The sequence below is a fragment of the Canis aureus genome, chromosome 3 (assembly GCF_053574225.1).
Source record: "Canis aureus isolate CA01 chromosome 3, VMU_Caureus_v.1.0, whole genome shotgun sequence".
In the NCBI taxonomy this organism is placed as follows: Eukaryota; Metazoa; Chordata; class Mammalia; order Carnivora; family Canidae; genus Canis; species Canis aureus.
The window spans coordinates 47137528-47160202 of record NC_135613.1 but is presented as its reverse complement, the minus strand read 5'-3'; the positions used below and the strand labels follow the sequence as shown (position 1 = coordinate 47160202).

The 22675-nt window shown below is 52.4% G+C and overlaps 3 protein-coding genes and 1 long non-coding RNA gene across 8 annotated transcripts in view; 3 read left to right on the top strand and 1 right to left on the bottom strand.

The window, feature by feature from the left end:
• PEMT (phosphatidylethanolamine N-methyltransferase) overlaps positions 1-893 on the top strand; it is an 89657-nt gene extending 88764 nt beyond the window's left edge. For all 4 annotated transcript variants that reach the window (XM_077892350.1, XM_077892348.1, XM_077892349.1 and 1 more), the window contains 2 exons: positions 271-345; positions 600-893. In XM_077892350.1, the coding sequence (XP_077748476.1) occupies positions 271-345; positions 600-657 (133 nt within the window). In that variant the 3' untranslated portion in view covers positions 658-893. The remainder of the gene's footprint in view (positions 1-270; positions 346-599) is intronic.
• Positions 894-5102: 4209 nt separating this feature from the next.
• On the top strand, positions 5103-6849 carry RASD1 (ras related dexamethasone induced 1). 2 transcript variants are annotated; one of them, XM_077892345.1, is made up of 2 exons: positions 5103-5482; positions 5709-5943. In XM_077892345.1, exons 1-2 carry the CDS (start codon positions 5197-5199, stop codon positions 5789-5791), a joined length of 369 nt encoding a protein of 122 aa, XP_077748471.1. In that variant the 5' UTR covers positions 5103-5196; the 3' UTR covers positions 5792-5943. The 2 variants fall into 2 exon arrangements, with proteins under 2 accessions (XP_077748471.1, XP_077748469.1); XM_077892343.1 differs by having other exon boundaries at positions 5109-5482; positions 5635-6849.
• Positions 6850-7996: 1147 nt separating this feature from the next.
• On the bottom strand, positions 7997-22378 carry MED9 (mediator complex subunit 9). Its single transcript, XM_077892346.1, has 2 exons — positions 22084-22378; positions 7997-10022 (listed from the first exon to the last, which is right to left on the bottom strand). Exons 1-2 carry the CDS (start codon positions 22308-22310, stop codon positions 9806-9808), a joined length of 444 nt encoding a protein of 147 aa, XP_077748472.1. The 5' UTR covers positions 22311-22378; the 3' UTR covers positions 7997-9805.
• Positions 12505-15726, top strand: LOC144310801 (uncharacterized). The gene is made up of 3 exons (XR_013376469.1): positions 12505-12642; positions 13719-13782; positions 14338-15726. It is a non-coding gene; the product is annotated as an uncharacterized LOC144310801 (long non-coding RNA).
• Positions 22379-22675: the final 297 nt, after the last annotated feature.

The window sequence follows — 22675 nt, the reverse complement described above, 5'->3', positions numbered from 1 at the left end:
GTAGCAGTTTCTGTGCCCTGGAACATCCTTGTATGTGGAAAAGAACCCACCTGGCCACTCGGGCCAGACCTTTCCTTCCCCGATTCATCCCTGCTGTGTCCTGAGCCGGGGGCTGGGGACGTGAGAGAGGGAGCGTGGGCCCCCCCCTTTGAGGACCGAGCCAGCCTGGACGGGCGGTCAGCGAGTGGTCACCGGGTCAGGCCCCTGCAAGGCCTTGGTCCGAGAGAGGAGGCCAGGCTCCGGACCTGACGGCGTCTTCTCCCTCCGCAGACACGCCAGCCCCACCGGCCTGCTGCTGACCGTGGTTGTGGCCCTCATCTACAGGGTTGCCATCCTGTACGAGGAGTGAGTAGACACTTGTCACACATGGGGAGTGTGACCGCTGAGCCAGGCTGGGCTGCCCGTCACCCCCCGAGCAGCCCCAGGAAGCTTCGAGCCGGCCCAGTGGGGCCTGGGGGTGGCCAGGCAGGTGGTGTCGAGGCAGCCAGGGCCTCCTGTCCCACGCAGATCCCCCCTCTGTGTCTGCACCATGGGGGGCATGCCTGGGATGGTGACCTCATCCCAAGACCTGCTGACCAGAGCCCTCCCCTGCCTCGCAGGCCCTTCACCGCGCAGATCTACCAGCAGAAAGCCTCTTCTTCCCACAAGAGGAGCTGACCGCCTGGGGCCACCCCCTCAGAGTGGGCCTCCACCAGCCCCGAGGTCCAGGCCCTGCAGCGCAGAGAAGGGTGCCCGGCCACTGCTCAGGGTTCATGCCCAGCGAGGGCCACTCCAGTGCCTTGGAAACCTCTGCCTTGGGGGCCCTGGACATGCTGTCGTCCGGCCACTGAGCCCCCCTGTCTGCTGCCCCCAGCACGTCCCAACTCACCAATAAAGGCACCTCGATGCCAGCATCCCCTCCGGCTCTGTGTCTGGCCAGGTGGGGAAGGGAGGGAGTTTGGGGCTGCAGGGAATGGGGCATTTCCCTGAGGGCTCCAGGCAGGCTGGTACAGCCCTCCTTCTCACCTCCATCCACACCTGGCAGGGAGAGGACTTGCAGGTGTTTGGGTTTCCTGTGCTGCCTGCCTCTCCCCCTGCCAGTACCACACCCCTTCTGTTCCCTTCCTTGGGGGAGCCAGCATAGCCTCAGGGTGGGGGGTATCGTCATACCACGCAGCAGCCCAATACCCACATGGCGACGAGCTCCCAGCCTCTGTGAGGTGCTCTCCAGGGAACACGATCAGGGAGTGAAAATGCCAAAAAATATAAAAAGTGACATGAAAGTGTCTGGTGGGAGTGAGAGCCCCTATTAACCATGGTGGTCGGGCTCCCTCTGAGGAAGTGACATTTGGGCTAAGTCCCAAATGAACAGAGAAAGCAAACCGGAAGATTCCAGGCAGTTGGAATAGCCAATGCAAAGGCCCTGTGGTCAGAATAAGCACGGGTGCTCAAAGCAGCAGGCCCTAAAGGACCCAGCGAGTGAGGAGCAATCAGCCATGGGGTGCCTGGCTCCCAGGAGTCAAATCAATGGGTCGAGGCCATCTGGAGCCTCCCAGTGCACTACCGCATCCATAGAAAGCCAGGCCGTGACATCCATGCTCTCAACCGCAGGCCACCAGGTCCAGCCTAGATGAGCTGCTTGGACACAGATGTCGCTGGGGCTGAGGAAAGTGAGGGCTAACGTGCCGCCCCAGATGTGCTAGCAATGCTTGAGCCCGCGGACAGAGGGGACAGAGAGGAAGGGCCCGGCCGTGCTACTGCGGACATTTGGTGTGCACCTGCTCTGGGGCCCTGCCTGCACTGGTGTCTTGACGCTACCACACGGGCTGGGGTCACCTCCAACTGGCAGCGGAGGCTGGGTGACTTGTGCTGGGGGCACAGGGCTGTGCCAGCCCCAGCTCACTCCCTATCTCCCGCTGAGGTGGGAGGAGGGGAGACAGCTGGCGGCTCCCGGGGCCTGGGGTAGGGCTTGCTGGCTGGGCCCCCAGGACGTGGGGCCAGCACCCAGGCCTCCCCCCCGCTCTGATCAGGGCTCGATGAAGGGAGCCTGCCAGCCTGTCGCACCTGCTCCCTACAGCCACGTTCCGCTCAGGCAGCGGCTGTGGAGCCCCACGGAGCTGCGGGGGGCGGGCTCGGCCCGGGCCACAGCACCCGGACACGTGCATTGTTTCAGAAAGTGTCCACTCCCTTCCACCCCTGAGGGGGCCCACCCGGCACTCTCCAACAGCTTTCCAGAACCATCTAAACGGCTTTTTGCCACCAGACCGGGCCGTGGCAGACCGTTCCTGCCCTCCAATCTGCCCTCAACACTTGGGTCAAATATTTTCAAGTTCCCTTTCCTCCGTGAGCAGGAAAATCGCTGCCCTGCAAGGAAACAGCATTTAGGAAGCAGGCTCGGCCCGGCAGGTGCTGGTTGCTGCCTTATGCCCAAACGCACAGAAAAATGAAATCATCTGTAACTATTGTTAACCTGGACAACAGAAAACAATGCTCCAGCTGGAGGGATGTGGGTAGTGGGCATGCTGGGAAGGGGGGCTGCACCTGTCCCCCTACCCCCAGCGCGGGGCCCAGAGTGTCCGGGGGCAGGGGACCACTAAGCCTGGCAGTTACGTGGGGCTGCAAGTTGTCCCCACTGTCCTGTTGAAAATACGTCCCCCAATGCGGGCCACTTGGATTGGGTCAGCCTGGGGCAGGCCTGGTGTAAAGTCATGAGGCCCCTCCCCAAAAAAAGATCCAGAAAAGGGTAATTCCGGTAGCAAAGAGCTTGGTAGTGGGCGGCCACACAGGTGTTCCCCTGTGTGTGTGTGGGGTGCCACCCCCAGAGCTGGCCTCAGTCCGATGGGGTGTGGGCAGGAAGGGGATTCCTGCCCCAAGATTTCCCAAGGGAGAGCTGGGTTCAAATCCTTGACCCTGCCACCCTTGAGCCTCTGCTCATTACGGTGACCCCCTGGCAGGGGCCATCAGGAAGGAGCCAGAAGCCATCCTGGGTCAGCCCAGCTGCCCGTACCCATCTAGGGATGATGGGGTCCACGCCGTGGCCAGCCCCTGCTTGCATCCGTGTCTGGTCCCTTTTTGCAGTGAATGCCCTGCACCACCATCCACGGCAGCCCTGTGCACGGGCCACAGGCTCACTTCTTTCTCATCTCAGACGGGGAGGGCAGGGTCAGAGCAGCCTCAGGAGAGTCAAGAGGGGTGGGGGGCCCAGCCCAGCTGACCTGTCACACAAGTCTGTATAAATGACACCAAGAATCAGAGCCGAGTGGTGAGCCCTTGGGCACTCCTCATATGATGCGTGCCTTTGAAACACCCCATCAGCAGCAGACACAAAGTCTGGGGACAGGTGTGGAGGGGAGATCTGAGGGGTGCACTCTGAGAAATGGAGCCCGGATGTCCCACAGTGGCGGGACAGAGCCACAGGAGGGGCACATTGGTGGTTAAGAGCAAGGACTGCCAGCCCCCTGGGTTCAAGCCTCAGCCCTGCAGGTACTACCTGTAGACCCTGGGCAAGGCCTGCCTTAGTTTCTCCATCTGTAAAATACAGAGTAACAGTCCCTCCTCCTCAAGGTTGCCTAAAGGATGGACTTAGGATAGTGCACTGGGCAGATAACCACCCCCACCCCCCCAACCCCCTCAACCCCGCAGGGGACGTGAGATTCTGCTGGAATCCCTGTGGTGGAGGGGTGGAGAGGATGGCCCCTGAGAGCCCATGGGCCCTGTGCAAACAGTTGAGGGCTGCAGGCTGGTGCCCTGACACTGCCCGGAGCACCCAGGCCTGTGCAGATGGGGGGTGGCGCCAGCTAAGGGCTCCCCGCTTTCTTCCAAATCCTACACAGCCTGGCCTGCTGCAGTGAGGAGCCGAGGCCTGTCCTGGCGCCAGACCCTCCAGCCCATCAGCCCCCTCCTGGTTACAGATCCACCCGTGGCACCTTTGCTGCCGCCCCCCCCCCCCCCCCCCGCCCCGTGCTGCGCTCCCGGGTCATTTACTCTTGCAAATGTTACCAAGTGCTGGCCCCAAACTGCTGGTACTTCCTCATCCCCCACAGAACCAGAATGCCAACTTCCAGAAGCGGAGCCGAGACCCAGGGAGGGCAAGAGACCGCCGGGGCCGGGGCTGCCTCGCTGCCTCACACTGGGGTTTCGAGGCCCAGCCCCCCAGCTCCAGAATGGGAATGTTGGCGCCAGAGACTCTCCAGACACAAATGCTACGGGCGCGGCAGGAGGGCCCGTTGGCCCAGTCCTGAGCAAGGATGGGCAAGTGTCTGGTCCTCCAGGTCCCGCGGGAAGCGGATGGGGCCAGCCCCCGCCTGAAAAGCCCTGCAGGCTTCAGAGCATCCCCGGCTGGGCGCAGGGACACGCGGAGGCCCGCGCGCCGCCCCTGCCCAGACCCGCCTGGCGGCTCGCCCTCGCCCCCGCCCCCCACCCCGGCCGCGCCGCCGGGGCCTCTGCTGCCCTCTGGCGGCCGGAGCGCGCGGCGCCCACCCGGCGCTAACCGCGGCCCGGAGGCAGCGCGCGCCCGCCGACGGGAAGGGGCGGCCGCGGGACCTCGCTCCGGGGACCGAAGACAGAAGGGAGGTACGCGAGGCCCCGTGCACGGTGCCAGCACTGGTGAGCACCTGCGATTAGCTGCTGCTGCGGGGTGCCTCTTGTTACTCTCTGGGGAAACTGAGGCCCAAAGACAGTGGGTGTGAGCAGGGGCGTGCGTGTGGGTGTGTGAGCGCCACGGGTGGGGTCCTCGCCCCAAGGCACACGGGGTCAGAGGCACAGCCGGGACTGCAGCCCCGACTCCTTCGCGGCCGCTGAGCCCCGTGCAGTGGGAAAAACGGGGTCCCCGCGCCCCCGGCCGCAGTGCGACCCAGGACTCGGTTGCTCCCCGCGTGCGGCGGGCCGGGCAGTAGGGGCAGCGGCCAGCGGAGGTCGCGGGAGGGGGCGGCGGGGCCCGCGGGGTGTGACGCACGGAGGCGGGGAGGGCGCGGGGCGGGGCGGCCAGGCAGGCTGCATATAAGCGCGGCCTCCGGGCGCGCAGCACCGGAGCGAGCGACTTCGTCCCAGAGCCGCAGCCCAGCGGCAGCCGCAGTCGCAGCCGCAGCCGCAGCCGCGCTCCAGCCGAGCCCGAGCGCACACAGCCCCGCGCCAGCCCCGCGCCAGCCCCGCGCCAGCCCCGCGCCCCCGGCCGCCCTCCGCGCTTCTCTCGGCCCCGCCCCGCCGCCCCTCCGCCCAATGAAACTGGCCGCGATGATCAAGAAGATGTGCCCGAGCGACTCGGAGCTGAGTATCCCGGCCAAGAACTGCTACCGCATGGTCATCCTCGGCTCGTCCAAGGTGGGCAAGACGGCCATCGTGTCGCGCTTCCTCACGGGCCGCTTCGAGGACGCCTACACGCCCACCATCGAGGACTTCCACCGCAAGTTCTACTCCATCCGCGGCGAGGTCTACCAGCTGGACATCCTCGACACGTCCGGCAACCACCCGTTCCCGGCCATGCGGCGCCTCTCCATCCTCACTGGTGAGCGCGGGGCCCGGCGGGCGGCGGGCGGGGGGGGCTGCGCCCCGGGGGGGGGGGGTCGGCGGTCCCCGGTCCCCAGCCGGCCCCGCTCCAGCTGTCCCCCGGGCCGCCGCCCTCACCGCCCCCTTCTCCGCCCTCCGTGTCCCCCGTAGGAGACGTTTTCATCCTGGTGTTCAGCCTGGACAACCGCGACTCTTTCGAGGAGGTGCAGCGGCTCAAGCAGCAGATCCTCGACACCAAGTCTTGCCTCAAGAACAAAACCAAGGAGAACGTGGACGTGCCGCTGGTCATCTGCGGCAACAAGGGTGACCGGGACTTCTACCGCGAGGTGGAGCAGCGCGAGATCGAGCGGCTGGTGGGCGACGATCCCCAGCGCTGCGCCTACTTCGAGATCTCGGCCAAGAAGAACAGCAGCCTGGACCAGATGTTCCGGGCGCTCTTCGCCATGGCCAAGCTGCCCAGCGAGATGAGCCCGGACCTGCACCGCAAGGTGTCGGTGCAGCACTGCGACGTGCTGCACGGCAAGGCGCTGCGGAACAAGAAGCTGCTGCGCGCCGGCAGCGGCGGCGGGGACCCGGGCGACGCCTTCGGCATCGTGGCGCCCTTCGCGCGCCGGCCGAGCGTGCACAGCGACCTCATGTACATCCGCGAGAAGGCCAGCGGCGGCGGCCAGGCCAAGGACAAGGAGCGCTGCGTCATCAGCTAGGAGCCCCCGCGCCCGCGCCGCCGCCCGAGGAGGGCCCGTTTGTGTACGAGTCACGTCCGACGTCCGGGCCGGCCCCGCGCCCCGCGCGCGCCGCCCGGCGTCTCCCCTCCCCGCGCCCGGACCCGCGCGCCCCGGGGGGCGCAGACGAAGGGACGGTCATCGGCCCTGGAAGGAAGGAGAACTGGCTCAGGCCGGGACTGCGCCCCCCTCTCGCGTCCCCCGCTGGCGCCTGCCTGCCCCGCGCCTTGGGGGCGCATGCCCGGCAGAGGGGCAATTCGGACAAAGACAAGAATGGGGAGGGGGGCAGAAGTTAATCAGCCTCCGTTAGGCCTTGGGGAACTTGTCCTGCCCTCCCCCCGCCCCCGAGGGTCAAGACGGGACAATGCGGCATTAGCTTGTCTGTGATTCTGGGTTGACAGCTATCGGAAGCCTCTGCCCTCCCGAAACTAGGGGGTGCGGGTCAGATCATAGCCAAGTGACTTGTTTACATGTGTGTGTGAAGTTGCACGAAGGAAAACACTGACACACAACTTGCACTTTAATAGTTCTGAGGTCATCATGGACACGAACAAACCCTTACCCAGCTGTTTGTACTGTGTGAGACCGTCTTTAAAGTTATTGTTTTTTTTTATAATACAAAATAAAATAATTTAAAACAGAAGCCCATATGCTTGCTTTGCCTTTGGAAATGGCTGGAAGGCACAAGGGTGAGAAGGGAGGGGGTGGTTTTTACTTCTGCGCATCAGAGGAGTCTAACTCTCCCCAGATTGTCAAATGACCCTGGCATTCTGAAAATAGCATCAGCATCAGCCCCGTCGGAGAAAAGGCTCCAAAAAAAGCTCCAGATGATTGGGCCAGAGCCCTTCTATTTGGGAAGGGTTCCTTGGAAAGCCAGGGCAATCGAGGGGTTCAGGTCCTTCCTAGAGCTGAATATTTGCAGCCACAAGGGGCCTCCAGGCTGCGTCCCCAGCTGTTCTGTCCTAGACTCACTACAGGCCCAGGGCAATGAAAGGGCTCCGAACCTACCACTCGGGGTCCACTTGAGGTGTCACTAGGGTCCTGCTCACAAAATGGAGCCTTGAGAAACGGATCTGGTGTCAGGCCGGTGCAGGACCCACGTCCCCCAACTCTTCGCCACACGGCAGTCTGGAGACAGTTCAAAATCCCCAGGCCCCCCATACCCTCCGGCCTTGAGAAGCACTTGCTGCCCTGGGGGCAGGTCTGATACCTTCTCTACCTCACGGTCTCCTTCTCTTTGGGAGTTGAGGGCACCCCTTCCGGACTCAGGACCCAGCTCTTTCTGCCACTTGTAACTGCAAGCTTGGGGCAAGTGATACCTGCCAAGCCTCAAATTCTTCATCCACAAGACAGAGCACCCTCTGGGTGGGGATACTGTGAGGAGTGAGGTGTTTGATAAGTACTTATTCCAAGTACCTGCCACCCAGCAAATAATTGGTGGCTCAGGGTGCTCAACCTTGGGAGGGGCATTCAGTATAGTCCCAAGGAGGGATTTCCACCCTGCTCCATGGAGGACTGCGCCCTGGGGACTGAGCCCAGGCCTGGCCCAGAGGGCCAGGCCCAGTTGGGAAGGATGACCCATCAGGCCAACAGGGTCCTTGGGGACAGATGTCTCTCCTCAGGGCACTTACTCGGTTTTGACAGTGGTTTTGCCATTTGCGTGCTGAGAGGGAGGAGGTTCTCACCATATGTTCTGTCTCCCCTTAAGCAAAGTGAACATCTTCCTCTCAATTATCCAAGAGACATCTTATAATGAATTTCTCAGTACAAAAACCAAGGTGTCCCGAGAGCAGAGTACAAGTTCTTTTAATTATACTCTCGAAAAATGTCACAAGGCAAAACCCTGGAACACAGGGAAGATTCCGTCTCCCTCTGCCCTCGAAAGAGCCCTCATCCGTTTTAGCCATGCGGAAAAGCCTCGCTGGTTATATTTCTAGATGCTTTGTGTTTCCTATTTGGTCAGAGCCTTAAAACGGGCCCACACTACCCTGAAATTTCAAGGCCATAACTGATTCAGTTAAATATAACAGTCCCACGGTGGGAGTGGTTGACTAGGCGGCTACCCACTTCAATTCAGAGCCCGCTCTTCTGTCCAAAGCCACTGAAACCGAATACGGCCCTTCACATGTCCCAGTGCCCCATGCACTAACCACCTTCTGACAGGTGGCTGTGGGGCAGCACAAATGGAACCCCTGCTAACATGTCCAACCAGTACTCTGCCAACGAGGTCAATCGGCGGGCATCTGTTAAGCCCCTGGCTTTCTCAGCACAGGTTATGTGCCCATTTCTAGATCTAAACAATATGTGACTACTTCTCACCTCGTCTTTAAGAGGCTAAGAGGCTGTCATGTCAGTTTGACAGTCAAGCGAAGAGCACGCAAATAAAAGTCCTGTTGGCAGAAATGAGGGACGTTCTGAATATTAATGAAACCAGAGTGGGGCTGCAGAACTCCAGGCTGTAGGTGGTCGCCCTCCTTCATCCTTCAGAAGGGACTCGGAACTGATGGGTGATCAGAACGGTCACTGCAGCCACCCTTCTCTGAACAGTGCATCATGGTCACCTCTGCAGTGCAGTCAACGTTCGGTCGACTCTTCAGTGAGAAGGCCAGACGGGAGACTAATTTTTTAAACCAGGACAAGAGGAATCTGAAATGAAAAGAGGCAGGGCCCGCTCACCCGGAAGCCTGTGTGGAGACAATGGTTCTCTCCAGCCCGTGGGAAGCACCATGGGGTCTGAAGTGGTCTGGTTGTTCTCGAGCATTACATGGCTGGATGAGCTGACTGCAGGGCACAGGAGACAAAGGGAGCAAGAGCTAAAAGTAACAGGACACATAGGTGGCAGAGAACCTAAGACAGAAGGTGCCTGCAGGGCTCTGGGTTGACACCCCCAAAGACCCAATTATATTCACTGGCTCAAACATAAAAAGGAAACAAAGTTTTTCAGTGGGGGCGGGAGAGGGAGGAAGTCACCCTGTTGCAGTCCTTCAGAACAATATTCATGCTTTCCTGGTTTTCTTCTAATACTTGAAATCCATGCCCTATGAGTGGAGCTCCAATTTGTCCAGTGAATTCTATGCAAATGTTTCATGACACTGCTGTTAACAGAACATGTACCTGGTACACACGGAGCATACCCAGGGTGGGAGAAGAGGGAGGGCAGGAAGCAAAGAGGAGCCACCTTCTTTCCTCCTGTGCTCTCCCGATCTGCCAGTGGAGCCTGAATACACAGCAGATGGCCCCCTCCCCGGAAGCAGGAGCAGAATCCTCTACCCCCTCCCCAGCCTCCAGGAACATTCTTCCTTCCACCAGCAGGCACTCAAGTTATTATGCATCTAGACATATGGATATATACACTACAAGGAGGCCCTGACAAAGCCAAGCCTGCACGCTGGCTCCTCACATAGTCAATTCCAGGTTCAGCTACAGAAGCAGCTACAGCAGCAGCCCCCCACCCCCAGGCCTCTCGGTTACAAAGTTCACAGCTGGAGTCTGAAAGATCTACACTCTGAGGTGGTGTGTGTGTGGGGGGAGGGGGGACGGACAGTGAGGACGCGTGGTCTCCCTTTTCTTTCTCAGGCATTCCTGGAAGGCGGCCTCATCTACTCCTTGGGGATCTCAAACATGCAGAGGCTCTTGTACTTCTGCAGAAGTTCATTCTTGGTTCTGACTTGCTCCCGGAGGCTCTGCAGCTGTTGCTGCTGCTGCTCAGGACTCAGGTGGATGCCCGGCATGGAGCTGATGACCTTCCGCATCTCCTGGAACTTGGTTTTCAGGGCGTTCAGGTCCTGGTGGATGTCTGGACTGTCCTTGTCCATACTGCAGGGGCAGAGGGCAGTCGTTAGCATTCATGGCTCAGACTGAGGATGAGCTGGCCCCTCACCTCTGTACCCCCGCCCCCCCATCTCTTGCTATGTTCCCTTACTAGGCCTGTGTCCTCAGAGGGTAGGGATTGCTTCTTCCTCATGCAGCCTTAGGGTAGGCGTGTCACAGCTACCTGGTAGAAGGACCTGCACCCAGCTCAGCCACTGCAGCCCCCCTCAGCACACCCACACAATTGGAGGCTGAAACCCCATTTAGCTCAGAGCACAGAGACCATGTCTGCCTTGTTCGGAGCTGTACCCCCCATCCCTGGGCACTGTGGGCACTCAAGTCACATTTGTTGCAAGAATGAATGCTTGGCAAGTAAGTTCATCAATGTTTGCTGAATGAATGAACACTCTATTACCACCATCAGGTGACGAGCAACAGGCAAAACTTCCCAAAATACTACATTTCTTGTAACTGGGGACATTTCCAAGCCAATCAGGGGGCTCTATCAGCTACCAAGAGCTTAGTTTAGTGGATGTTTTGATGCTTGAACCTGTTAACATACGCATTCATTTCCACAGAGCTAGTCATAAATTTTATATTAGTTGCAAGCTACTGGAAATTTTTCAGCAGGTACAAAGTCTCCCCTCCCTATCTTGTAAATTCCTTGCCTTTGGGTCAAGCTGATTTTAAAGGTAGGACCATTTGCTTCATCTCATAGCTGGCTATTATTAGCCGTCCAGAGATCCGTGCTCCCCTGGCACTGCTAAATTAAAAACCAGAACAAAACCTTCGCCTAAGATCAAAGAAACAGCTTGCCAGTTGTTCCTATACATTTTTTAAAAGTTAGTAAGTGAATGAGCTTTTGAAAACAAACAGTTGGTACTAAAACTGAAAGCCAATTCAGTAGGCTGTTCTAAAAGTCACCCATTGAGGCGTAGGAAGGGGGAGAACTGTCAATGATCTTTTTTTTTTTTTAAATAAATGTCCATTTCTGTTGGGAAATTTCAACCCAGATGGTGCTAATTCACGCTTATTATTCATCATTTCTCTGCTTACGCACACAGAATATCTCCATCTTCCCCGGCAATCCATTGGTTACGCTCACACCTGGCAAATGAGATGGGCCCTGTTCACTATTTATCAATAGCTCTAACTTGGAGGCAAGACTGGAGAATCATTCACTCTAGGGAATGTTAAACAGCCAAAGCTTTCTTGTTGTCATCTGATGCCCTCCCTTTACATATACAATTAATGATATACCTTATCCCGGTTTCTAGAGAGGAGTAATTGGTATTTACGAGAATTATATTTAGAAGGAAGAATTCCTATTTCAAAGGAAGGAAGAGGGGGCAACTTTTATTTTAATTATTTTAGATCTCAGCTCAAAACTACAACTCTGGATAGAAACCATCTGGACTTCTGAAATCCTTATACTTGGGTGACATATGTGCTAACACATTGTTACGGATATAAGTCCCAAGGGAGTTTTGAAATTAAAATATAGTTTTAAGAACACTGATTCACATCACCAATCTGAAAGGACACAGTAAAACAAACAAATGAAAAGACATAAAATCGGAATTTGGGGGATCCCTGGGTGGATCGCAGTTTGGCACCTGCCTTCGGTCCAGGGCATGATCCTGGAGTCCAGGGATCGAGTGCCACAATCAGGCTTCCTGCATGGAGCCTGCTTCTCCTCTGTGTCTCTCATGAGTAAATAAATAAAATCTTAAAAAAAAGAAAAAAATTTGGAAGGAAGTTAGGATCATTCAGCTCTGGAAACAAAAGTAACCTGGTCCCAAAGATTTAATTCTGAAAGAAAAAGTGGGCCATGCTTAGGACAGTCACTTCTGAAAATCCCCAAATCTCAAGGGTCATCCATTCCTCACTGGTGAGCTTTCAGTAAAGGAGCCACATAAAAGCTTGCCTGGAGGGAAGCTTCGGGGAAAGCGGGCCATGTAGCCCACAGCAAAGGCCCCCTCTGCAAGCCTCTCAGCCTGCCCTAGTTGGGGAAGGTAAGTAATGTGGAACTCCTGGGGCGAGGAAAACACTTCATTCAAGAACTGGCTCGAACCAAGCGGGAACCTGCTAGGCCAGATTTACTGCGAAATATTCAAACCAAAAGAAATGAGACGCCAAAATATTGAGTGAATAAAAGCAGAAAGCTCCAAAGGGACCTGCCCTTGTGTTCAACATTAGTCATCAGCCAACTTTAGAAGCAAAAAAAAAAGGAGACTAGGCCAGGTCGAGAAGCATGAAAATTGTACACATAGGGCTTGGTTGGGGCACTTTGGTCCTGTTTATATTAGTTTTCTAAAATATGGACAAAAATACTACTGCTATGGCTAGATTGAAGGGCCACTTCTCCATCTTTTGTGCACCTCCTGGGTCATACTCAGCATTATGGGCACACAGACATCCTGTATTCGTGTCACCAGACTCAGGGCAAACATCATAGGCTTATTTTATTAGGTGGCTGTGTTGAAGAGTGATGCTTCGCATAGGTACTAAGGAAAGCACAGCTTTCATTTTTAGTAGAGGTGCCTCGGGACGTGAAAAATGCCAACTGGCCTCAATGGGGCAAGTGTGTCCACTGGAAACTTAGAAGCAAAAGGAACCCAGAAAGGTACTGAAGCCAACTTCTTCCCAAACTTGAGCCCATGCAGTAGTATGACTGTTTCCCATTTCTTCCTCCTCAAAATTTCTGTAACCTTCAGTCCCAATGCCCCCACTGTCCTAGCTGACCACGCTGGGACCAGTCCTTCCCAATCTCTCCTCCTTCAGTGCTAACTGCAGGGGCTGGCATCTTTGTAAAATAATGGTGGGGGAGGGGTGTGGGGCTGTTGCTGTTTTATCTATGATTGTAATAGCTTGAGGGAAAAACATTTAGAAATAACAGACACCAAGGCTTAGAAAAGGAAGGTCCCTCTAATCCATGTCCCAGAGAAACTTCTGTTAACATGTGGTATATATTACTTCAGACCGCTTCGAAATACAGGGTTACAAACACACACGTACCTTTTTGTTATTTCTTTGACCATTCTTGCTTTTTTCACTCAAGTTGCACTTGGTTGTCTTTCCATGTTAACACACATACACTTACACAGCTAAATTATTTGGCTATTGATGGGTATTTGGATGTTTGCAACTTATCACTTGTAATTGGAGTGGCAACGAACATTTTGTACCTGTAAGTACTTGTGCAAGTATTTTGGTAAGATGATTTCTCAGAAGTGAATTTCTAGATTGAAGGTGATATACATTAAAATTTTTAACAGACTGCCGAAACGCCCTCCAAAAAACCTGCACTGTGACAGGTGGACACAATGCTTATCCCACACACCCTTGACAACACTGGCTGTTGCTGAGCTAGCAGCCATGTGTGCTTCTCTGCTCCAGTTCTGCCAGCACCTAATATGTCTTTGGGACCGGGGCTCTGAACCTCAGACCCTTGCTTTTATTTTTATTTTTTTAAGATTTTATTTATTTATTCATGAGAGACACAGAGCGAGACCGAGAGAGGCAGAGACCCAGGCAGAGGGAGAAGCAGGCTCCATGCAGGAGCCTGATGTGGGACTCGACCCTGGGTCTCCAGGATCACGCCCTGGGCTGAAGGCGGCGCTAAACCGCTGAGCCACCTGGGCTGCCCCAGACCCTTGCTTTTAATCTGCAAGGCTTACATGTGAAAAATATTCCTTTCAGGGAAGGGCAATGAAAGGTTCTTCTGCTAAAAGAAATTTGAAGACAACACTGCTCTACAGAATAGGTTAGAACGTGTTCATCTACTTCTAGCTCTTCAGAGGCCAACAACTCCCCAGCCTGCCCCCCTTCCTGAATTTCCAGACCCTCGTGCCAATAGTTCCCATGTACTTTCTCCTTGGGAGTCTGGAGACACCTGCAAACGTCCAAAGTGGACTCACTGCCTCTTCAGGATACCGTAGTTCAGATGGAGGGCACCCCCATCCACATGACTGAGCTGAACTGGAACACTGTGCCCCCACATATGCTGAGTGCCCCATTCCTCATACTCGATGTACACCCAGCCGCCAGTCCTGCCCACTCCTCCTGCCTGCCCCTGCCTCCTCCTCCCACCGACTCCATTTCCTTCCTCCCCTGCCTCCCCCTCCCACCGCACCTCTTTCCAGAGCTGGGTCCTCTCTTTCTCCTGAAACCCTCTGCCCCACACACCTTACAAAACCCAAGTCTGAGCTCCAATACTCCCAGACACCTGCTGGACCAGTTCATACTGGAAGGGGGCCCCTTAGGGCCGGCCACAAGCAGCCTGTGACCCTTCCAGGCTCACCTTCCCATTCTCCCCCAGACTCAGCGGAAATGCTCCACTGTGGCCCTCCTCACGCTGCACTAACTGCTGACCTGGGGGCCCGTGTTCCAGCAGGTGCTTAGTAAGTTATGCGGAATGAACCGAGATGAAGTGGCAGAGGAGCGAACAGGCTTGTAAGCTGGCCCAGAAATAATGCTTCAACAGTCTATAAATACTCCCTGTTTGGGTGCTCATTCTTTTCACTGAGATTTGGTTGAAGGAGAAATGAAGGGCAGAGAGGACTACAGTCAAACGAGTGCACACAAGCCGCATGGAGCCAGGGGGTTCTTTCACAGACTTCTCCACTGATATGGGGGCTGCTTCTTGCTCTGCCCGAGGACAGGCCTCAGCTGACGTGGATGGGTGGTCAGATTAAAATAGGCCTTGTGAAGAAAGAAGCAGGTCAGTAACACCCTGTTTCCACAAAAGTGGTTTTGCCTGGGCTCTCAGGTCTTGCTGACCTGTCTGGACAACAAAGGGGCTCATTTTCAGTGATACAGCCTCTGCTTGAGAGGTGAAGGATGCTGTGTACCCATCATTTGAACTACCCTCTGTGGTGTCACAGATGGCTCTCCTTTACCTACACAGCAACCTAGAACATTTTAAGGAACTAGAAAATTTAACTAAAAAAAAAAAAAAGTTTAAGAACCCATGTTGACAGAATACTTTTACTGGGTGAGCCACAATCACCAGGTAAGGCAGGGACAACAGCAACTCAGAATTCCTAGGCCAGGACACTTAGTTCCAGACTCAGATTAGATTTGGCAAGTCTGAGAGGGGAAAAAAGTTTTAACTCTCTCTGGTCCAAATAATCTCATCATTCCTCTTTGGTTCTCTTTTATTTTTTTAATATTTTAAAAAATTTATTCATGAAGAGATACATGGAGAGAGGCAGAGACACAGGCAGAAGGAGAAGTAGGCTCCCTTTGGGGAGCCCGATGTGGGACTCGAGCCCAGGGCCCCAGGATCACGACCTGAGCCAAAGGCAGACACTCAACCACTGAGTCACCCAGGTGTCCTTTCTCCTTGGTTCTACATGTACTTCTCTAATGTGATTTCTATACGTTAACAGGAAATGTCTCAAAGAGTTGGGAGCTCTAACATTCCTTACAGGCATAAAAATGACATTTTTCTTTCCCGTTTTCCTCATTAACATCAATTTAAAATAACACCAATATGTTATTTTGATCATTGTTCAACTAAGGGACAGACAGTAGGAGGAAGGGGGGTGCTGTGGAGCTTCCCTCTAGCACCAGGAAGGGTGCATCTCAGCCAGGATGACAAGAACCAGGAGCTCTCCGGTATAGGAGGCAGCCTCTGAGCAGGTCCATAAGCATATGTGGCCCTTCTCTGGACAGAGATGGGGGGGGGGGGGCAGCACTCCTGAAGAGGGGCTTGGGGGACTCCATGCCCCCAAAGGTACTGGCATCAGAACAACTTGCTCTGGGCCTCTAGGCTTTCTGTTGTGTGATCCAGGGAGGCCTTTGAAGATGGTCTGCACAGATCCCTAAGTGGAGAGCGATATGGGAAGAATAGGGAGCCCTAGAGATTTCTGCGCAGAGAGAAATTCAACTGATAACATGCACAGGACTAATAAGAGAGGATAAAGGCAAAGAAACTAATTAAGAAATGACTATAAGATCCCCAAATGAGGTCAGATGACCTGGATCGTGACTGTTATTTACCAACAGGCTTGGAAGTAAAAGAGGCAGACTAAAGCCTAAATGTTCCACTGACCCAAACTTAGCACTTCATTTTCTAGCATCTCAGCCAGGCTACAGGAAACAGGCCAGGAAAGGTCAAGGTGCTATGGTAAATGCTGCCAAGAAAGAGGAAAGAAGGAAGAGATCATGAATTGTGCCAGGAAGATTTAAGAAGTAAAACAGTTTGATGCTAGAGAACAGAATGTCCCCAAGTAGCTCAGAAAACATACAGGGACTCCTTGTATATGGTGAAGGCAGTGGCTCCAGCAGAGAAAATAATGAATATTCAGTATGAACAGGGGGATGATGAGGCTCATGGAGGAAAAGTGAAGGCCCCCTTCCCTTTTCCATCAAAATACACTCCAGAAGCATCAAAGAAATGAAAGTGAAAGGGGTGCCTGGTTGGCTCAGTTGGTTAAGCATTGGACTCTTGGTTGTGTCTCAGATCATCACCTCAGGGTCCTGGGATTGAGTCCCACATCAGGCTCCACACTAAGCATGGAGCCTGCTTGAGATTCTCTCTCTCTCCTTCCACCCTGCCTTCCTCATGTGCATGGGCTCTCTCTCAAATAAATACATACATACATCTTTTTAAAAAAAAGAATTGAAAGTGAAAAATGAAATCATAAAAGTTCTAGGGAAAAGGGATTGATATTTATCATTTTATTATAGTGGGAAGGCCTTGCTAACTAGGACTAAAAGCCAGAAGTCATAAAGGAGAAGCTTAACAAACCTGCCTCCATAAAGTGATATACTTCCAAATAACAAAAACAAAAACAAAAAAACTCAGGAACAAAGTTGAAAGAAAAGCCATAACTTGGGGGGAATATTTATAATATACTAGCCAGCCAAAGGCATACTTTTCTTCCTGTACAAAGAGGTCATTAAAAGAGGAGTAAAAAATAATGGGCAGTTTACAGAGGAAAAATACAAAGGACATAAAAAGTTGCATGTGAAAAGATGCTTATCTGATGAGACACAGATCAATACAACATATCATCTCTGATCTATCAGATTAGCCTCAGTTAAAAAGTTCAATGGTGACAGCAGGGTATGGGGAAAAAGACATACATACACTGCTGGTAAAGCACACAGTGCCTTCTTTCTGAATTTGCTAACAGTGACCAAAATTTTAAATTCACATATTCCTTGGCTAGAAATTTACTCTATAGACTCTCAGAGTTTACAAGATGGCATTTACAAAAAGGGTCACTGCAGTGCTGACTGCAGTGGCAAAATGCCAAAAACACTGAAAGTGTCCTTGAGCAGGAACTGTTGAAAGAAATAATGGCATAATCAGGAAATGGAGTATGACGCAGTCAGGGGACCAGGGAGGGAGCTGGAAGGAGTGGGGGAGAGGCTCAATTGCTGTTTTGCATCGATGGGGGCTCTTCTATTATATCTGCAACTGCAATGTCTCATTTTATTTTATTTTATTTTTTTTTACAACAGCAATTTTTAAGTAATACTTTCTGGGTGGCAGATTTCTGGGCCATTTTGGGTTAATCAAAGCCGTCCAGGCCACAGCATTGTGTTCTGGAGAAAGGGCTACAATGATGAAGCTCTCTACATTTAGCAACAGCTATGAAAATGAAAAACGCCTGTACCCTCCACTCCAGCAATTCCACTGCTGAGGATTTACCTCATCATAAACGTACTCCAATACAAGGATGCTTGTACCCCAGCACTGCTGGCAATAGCAAAAATTAGAAAAACACGTAAATGTCCACAAACAGAAGACTGGTTACATAGCTGAGGGTGAGGCCACCTCACTGAAGACGGCCTTTGTGTGTGAGAATGGAAAAGTGCCCAAAACAGATTACTACGTGAAAACAGCAAAGTATAGTATGATCACAAATTCTATAAATGTTTTAAAAGACATGCATATATACGTTGCTCCTGAAAGGATATTTAAAATATTAACAGGGATGCCTGGGTGGCTCAGCGGTTGGGCACTGCCTTTGGCCCAGGCTGTGATCCTGGAGACCCAGGATCGAGATCCATGTCAGGTTCCCTGCATGGAGCCTGCTTCTCCCTCTGCCTTTGTCTCTGCCTCTCTCTCTCTCTCTCTCGCTCTGTGTTTCTCATGAATAAATAAATAAAATCTTAAAAAAAAAATTAACAGCAGTTAGGATTGGTGAGGGAACTTCACTTTACAGGATTCTGAATTTGCAACTGTTACTTTTTTCTTTTTAAGATTTTATTTATTTGAGAGAGAGAGTGAGAGAAAGAGCGCAGGAGCAGACGAAGCAGAGCAGGGAGCAGAGGGAGACGGAGAAGCAGGCCCCTCATTGAGCTGAGAGCCCCAAGCGGGGCTCCATCCCAGGACCCTGGGATCATGACCTGAGCCAAAGGCAGACACTTCACCAACAGCCACCAGGCGTCTGTTACTTTTTCTTTTTTTTTAATAAAAATTTTCTACAAACCTAATGATGTTGTAGTCTGAATTCTTTTTGGCAACAAAAAATGCTAAACTCACTTCAGCTTCTTTCTTATTATCCCCTGGGCAAGGAGTAAACAAATAATAAAAGGGCGCCTGGGGAAGCTATAGTAAAGGATGAGATAGAGGACGTGCATGACCCAGCAGGTCCTGGCCCTCATTCCTTCAGGCCAGGCCTGCCAGGACAGCGTCCTCACTGGCTTTCCCACCTTGGGCAGAGATGCTACCTCCATCTGGAACACGAATCTGACTAAGGCCCAGTGGTTGGAAGGTCTCACCAGCTCCCCAGTCCTCAGAGGACAAAAATCTCCTTCCTTGTGGGGGATGTGCTGTCCTCTGTATGCTGGCTCTTGCTCTCAGAGCAGATCTCCCTTACTACCCTGCATTTATCTATTAATTTTAAATATTTTATTTATTTGAGAGAGAAAGCACAAACGAGAGGGTCAGAGGGAGAGGGAGAAGCAGATTCCCTGCTGAGCAGGGAGCCCTTCGTGGGGCTCAGTCCTAGGACCCTGGGATCACGACCTGAGCTGAAGGCAGACACTTAACTGATTGAGGCCCCCAGCCCCACCAAACTGCGAGCTAGCCACACAAGTTCCATCTTGCTTCTTGGCCTCAGCCCCTTGCCCATGATCTTCCTATACCACTTCTCCTCCCTTTCACAATTTAAGAGTACATCGGCATCCCTACACATATTCTAAAATCACATCCTAGCTTTTTTTTCATGATGAAAGCATCTTTCTCTCAATGACCATTTCTCTGGATTTTTGCTCTTCTGTTTTGTCCTATATTTTGCTAGGGTTTTTCTTCACATACTTAGTGACCCTGGATGCCAAATCATAAGGTTAAGAGTAAAATACTATTTGGATTATGTGTATAATTTGCTGCTTTCACCATACTAAATCAAAGAAGAAAAAGATGTGATCCTATGATAAAGAAAATGTAGATTACTTTGACTTGGATCAGATGTGGAGGGGGAAGCTGAATGCCCACAGAAAACATAATTATATTCTTTTAGTAAAAAGCATAGTATAAAGAAATAATGGAGAATATTGAAAAAAAAAAGAATAAAACACTAAAAAGCTTAATGGAAACTCTTTTTTTTTTTTTTTTAAAGATTTTATTATTCATTTGAGAGAAAATGAGAGTGAGGGCACGGCCAGAGGGAGAGGGAGAGAAAATCCCAAGCAGACTCCGTGCTGAGTTGTGGAGCCCAATCTCACAAGCCTGAGATCATGACCTGAGCTGAAACCAAGAGTCAGACACTTAACCAACTGAGCCATCCAGGTGCCCTGACTTAGTGGAAACTCTTAGTGATACTTCTTCACTTTCTTAAAATGAACTAAGTTCTTCCTTGGAGAGCTCCCAAAGTCTTTCGTTTGGGCTGATGAGATACCCCAGAGAAGGTATCTCTGTCTCTTTGGCTGCCAGTCTAAAAGCCAACCCAAGACTAGGTTTGGGTCTCAGTATTAAGTTTGTGAAGTTTCTCTTAATCCCTCTTTTCAGTATGGCTCCCTTTCTCCAACTCCTGCCATGTGCCTGGTGTTCCCCAGTCCAGAGACACTCTGGCTTATTTTTAAAAATAAATTTTGGGGGGAGAGTAATCCTTGGTCTGCCAAGATGGAAGATGGGCAGTCACCATCTGCTTAGAGTGGGGAAGAAGGCTATGGGATCTGATTCTTACACAGACTTTAAGTAATCCTCCTGTTCTAGTCTCACTTTCACCTCTATTTCCAGGAGTCCCTGACACTGCCAATTCCTGAGCTTTGGGGAGAAGCCATGGTCAAAGGCAGCTGTGTCTGGATGGTTCTGGGGGCTCATAGATGGATTAGCCTTAAGCCATCTGCTTTGTGACAACAGCTGTTCTTTTTGGTTTTATGCTTAAAAAAAAAACAAAACACTCCTCACTGTCCTTTCAGAGAGTATAGAGATAAACACATGTGATCAACCTGCCATCTTTCACAGAAGGCTGCTCTTGAGTATACCTTACAGCAATCTTAAAATTTAAGTACTGTTATTCCATTTCGCCAAAGAGACTCAGAGAAGCTAAGTCATTTGACCAAGATGACCTAGGCCCTACACAATAAAGCTGTAATTTAAATGTTTCAGGTCCACTGTTATTATTCACGTATGAGTGATAAGAAAATAAGGCCTAGAAAGGTTATGTTTTAATAAGATTACAAGGCCCACTTATAATCCAGCATTGCCCTGAGATTTGGGGGTCTCCATGTGTGATTTTTTTTTTTTTTTTTTTTTGCCATCGCACTGCTCCCTAGAAGTGCCACTTGATGATCACAGGCTAATGAGAACAGAACAGAGTCTGTTTTACCCTATAAACGGTATGTTCACACCAAGTGAAGCCAAATGAAGGCAGGGTCTAATGTGAGAACAAAGGCTTTCCAGCTGTTTAAAAAGGGGTGGAAGCATGAGGTCATCCCACAGCAAGTGAATCTAGTCCGGCTAAGCTCAAAAGCTAGGCCAGTAACAAACAAGACTTTCATGTTGTAGGTAGCAAGTCCATTTCAGCAAGACACCCAAGAGCGCATTAATGCTCACTTGAATGTCACGGTAACAGTGACTTTGCTTTCATTTACTTTGTTTTGGTTTTTAATGGCTGAATAAGTTATGAGCCTGGTTTACCCTTGTATCATGTGGATATAAATAAGGTATCAGCAGAAATAATTTAGGAAAGCATGGGGATCACGGAGCCTTTTGGCTGCACTACTTTTTTTCTTTTACAGAGTCAGTTTGAAAATTCAGGCTATAATCTAAAGACTGGCCAAAAGAAAGACAAGTCGGCCAGCCTGGGGAGCTCAGCTGGCTGAGTGTGGGACTCTTGATTTCCACTCAGGTCATGATCTCAGGGTGGAGGGATCCAGTCCTGCCTGCTCAGCAGGGAGTGGGCATGAGATTCTCTCTCCCTCTGCTCCACCAACGCTTGTGCTCAAGCTCTCTAAAATGAATAAATCAATCTTGGGGGAAAAAAAATGAAAATCACCCTTTTTGGCACGATGTAAGAACAGTCCTACAGGGCCAACTTCTATCTTTGTTTCTTCTAAGTTCACTATCATCAACCCTCCAAACTCTCTGAAATAGGGGTCATTTCCATCCCTGTCTTTTTTTCCTTCAAACTGATAAGCAATGTTGGGGGAGGGGGGAGGAGAAGTTGGCCCTCTTTACTGTGTACATTCCACGGACTTAGCAGTGTGCCACACAAGGAAGATGATCCATATCTGCTGGATGTGTTGAAAAGACAACACCCAAGTGTTACTCCTCTATTACAGGTGCGAAAACCGAGGCTCAGAGACGCTTGACTTGCTCCAGGTCACTAAGATGCAAACTTGAGTCGTCTGACTGCAGAGCCTTCATTTTTAAGACTATCGCCTGGCCATCGTGAGGTCTGGCAACTCTCTCAGGGTTCAAACGTTTGCCGAACTGACGCTGTGACCAGGTGTGGTCGTGGGAAAGGCCTCCTGCCCCTGGCTCTGTTTCCCCAGCGGTAAAATGGGGCTGTGCCCGAGAGCACCTAGGCCTTTGCCGCTCGGAAACACGAGACGAGAAGCGGGAGGGCGTGTCGTGGCTGGTCCTCTCTTGGGCTCTTACCATTTGATGATGTTGTGAACCAAAGGTAAAAAGGAGTAATTCTCCTCCTCCTTCACGCCGGCCGGTGACTGGGGCCTGGTTGCCGGCGACTGCTGCGGCTGAGGCACGGCGACCGGAGGCGGCGGCTGCGAAGGCGGCAGCGGCTTCGTCTCGGGCAGCGACGGCTCGGCCGGCGGCGGTAACGCATCCTCGGCCTGTCGCCCGGCGGCCACCCCGGCGGAGGCCATAGCGCTCGGAACCGCGCCGGTCGGGCAGCAGGACCCCAACGGTCAGCTTCTCAAAAGCGTCGCGGACCTCAGACGTCACCGCTCTGCGCCCGCGGTGGGCGGGCCCTGGAAAACGGTTGTGCGCGTGCGTACTAGGGTGTGGGCGGGGCAATAGCCTGGGGGCGTGGCTGATGTTACTAGGCAACGGGCGATTGACGGATTTGGTTGTAAGTAGAGGCAGCTAGATTATTAAATAGTCAGAAACAGATCCATTTGAGACATAACATTCTTATTCACACGACAAAAAGGGTCCAAAAGCAACTAGTACAGGAAAGCTGAGATGCATGACTCCGCAGGGCCCCGCCCTCGGAGAAGGCCTCCCGACC

Coding starts and splice junctions, on each gene's coding strand:
- RASD1 (XM_077892343.1), top strand. CDS start 5,197: ATGAAACTGGCCGCGATGATCAAGAAGATGTGCCCGAGCGACTCGGAG. Junction 5,483..5,634: donor GCGCCTCTCCATCCTCACTG/GTGAGCGCGGGG, acceptor TGTCCCCCGTAG/GAGACGTTTTCATCCTGGTG.
- MED9 (XM_077892346.1), bottom strand. CDS start 22,310: ATGGCCTCCGCCGGGGTGGCCGCCGGGCGACAGGCCGAGGATGCGTTA. Junction 10,023..22,083: donor GTTCACAACATCATCAAATG/GTAAGAGCCCAA, acceptor CTGCCCCTGCAG/TATGGACAAGGACAGTCCAG.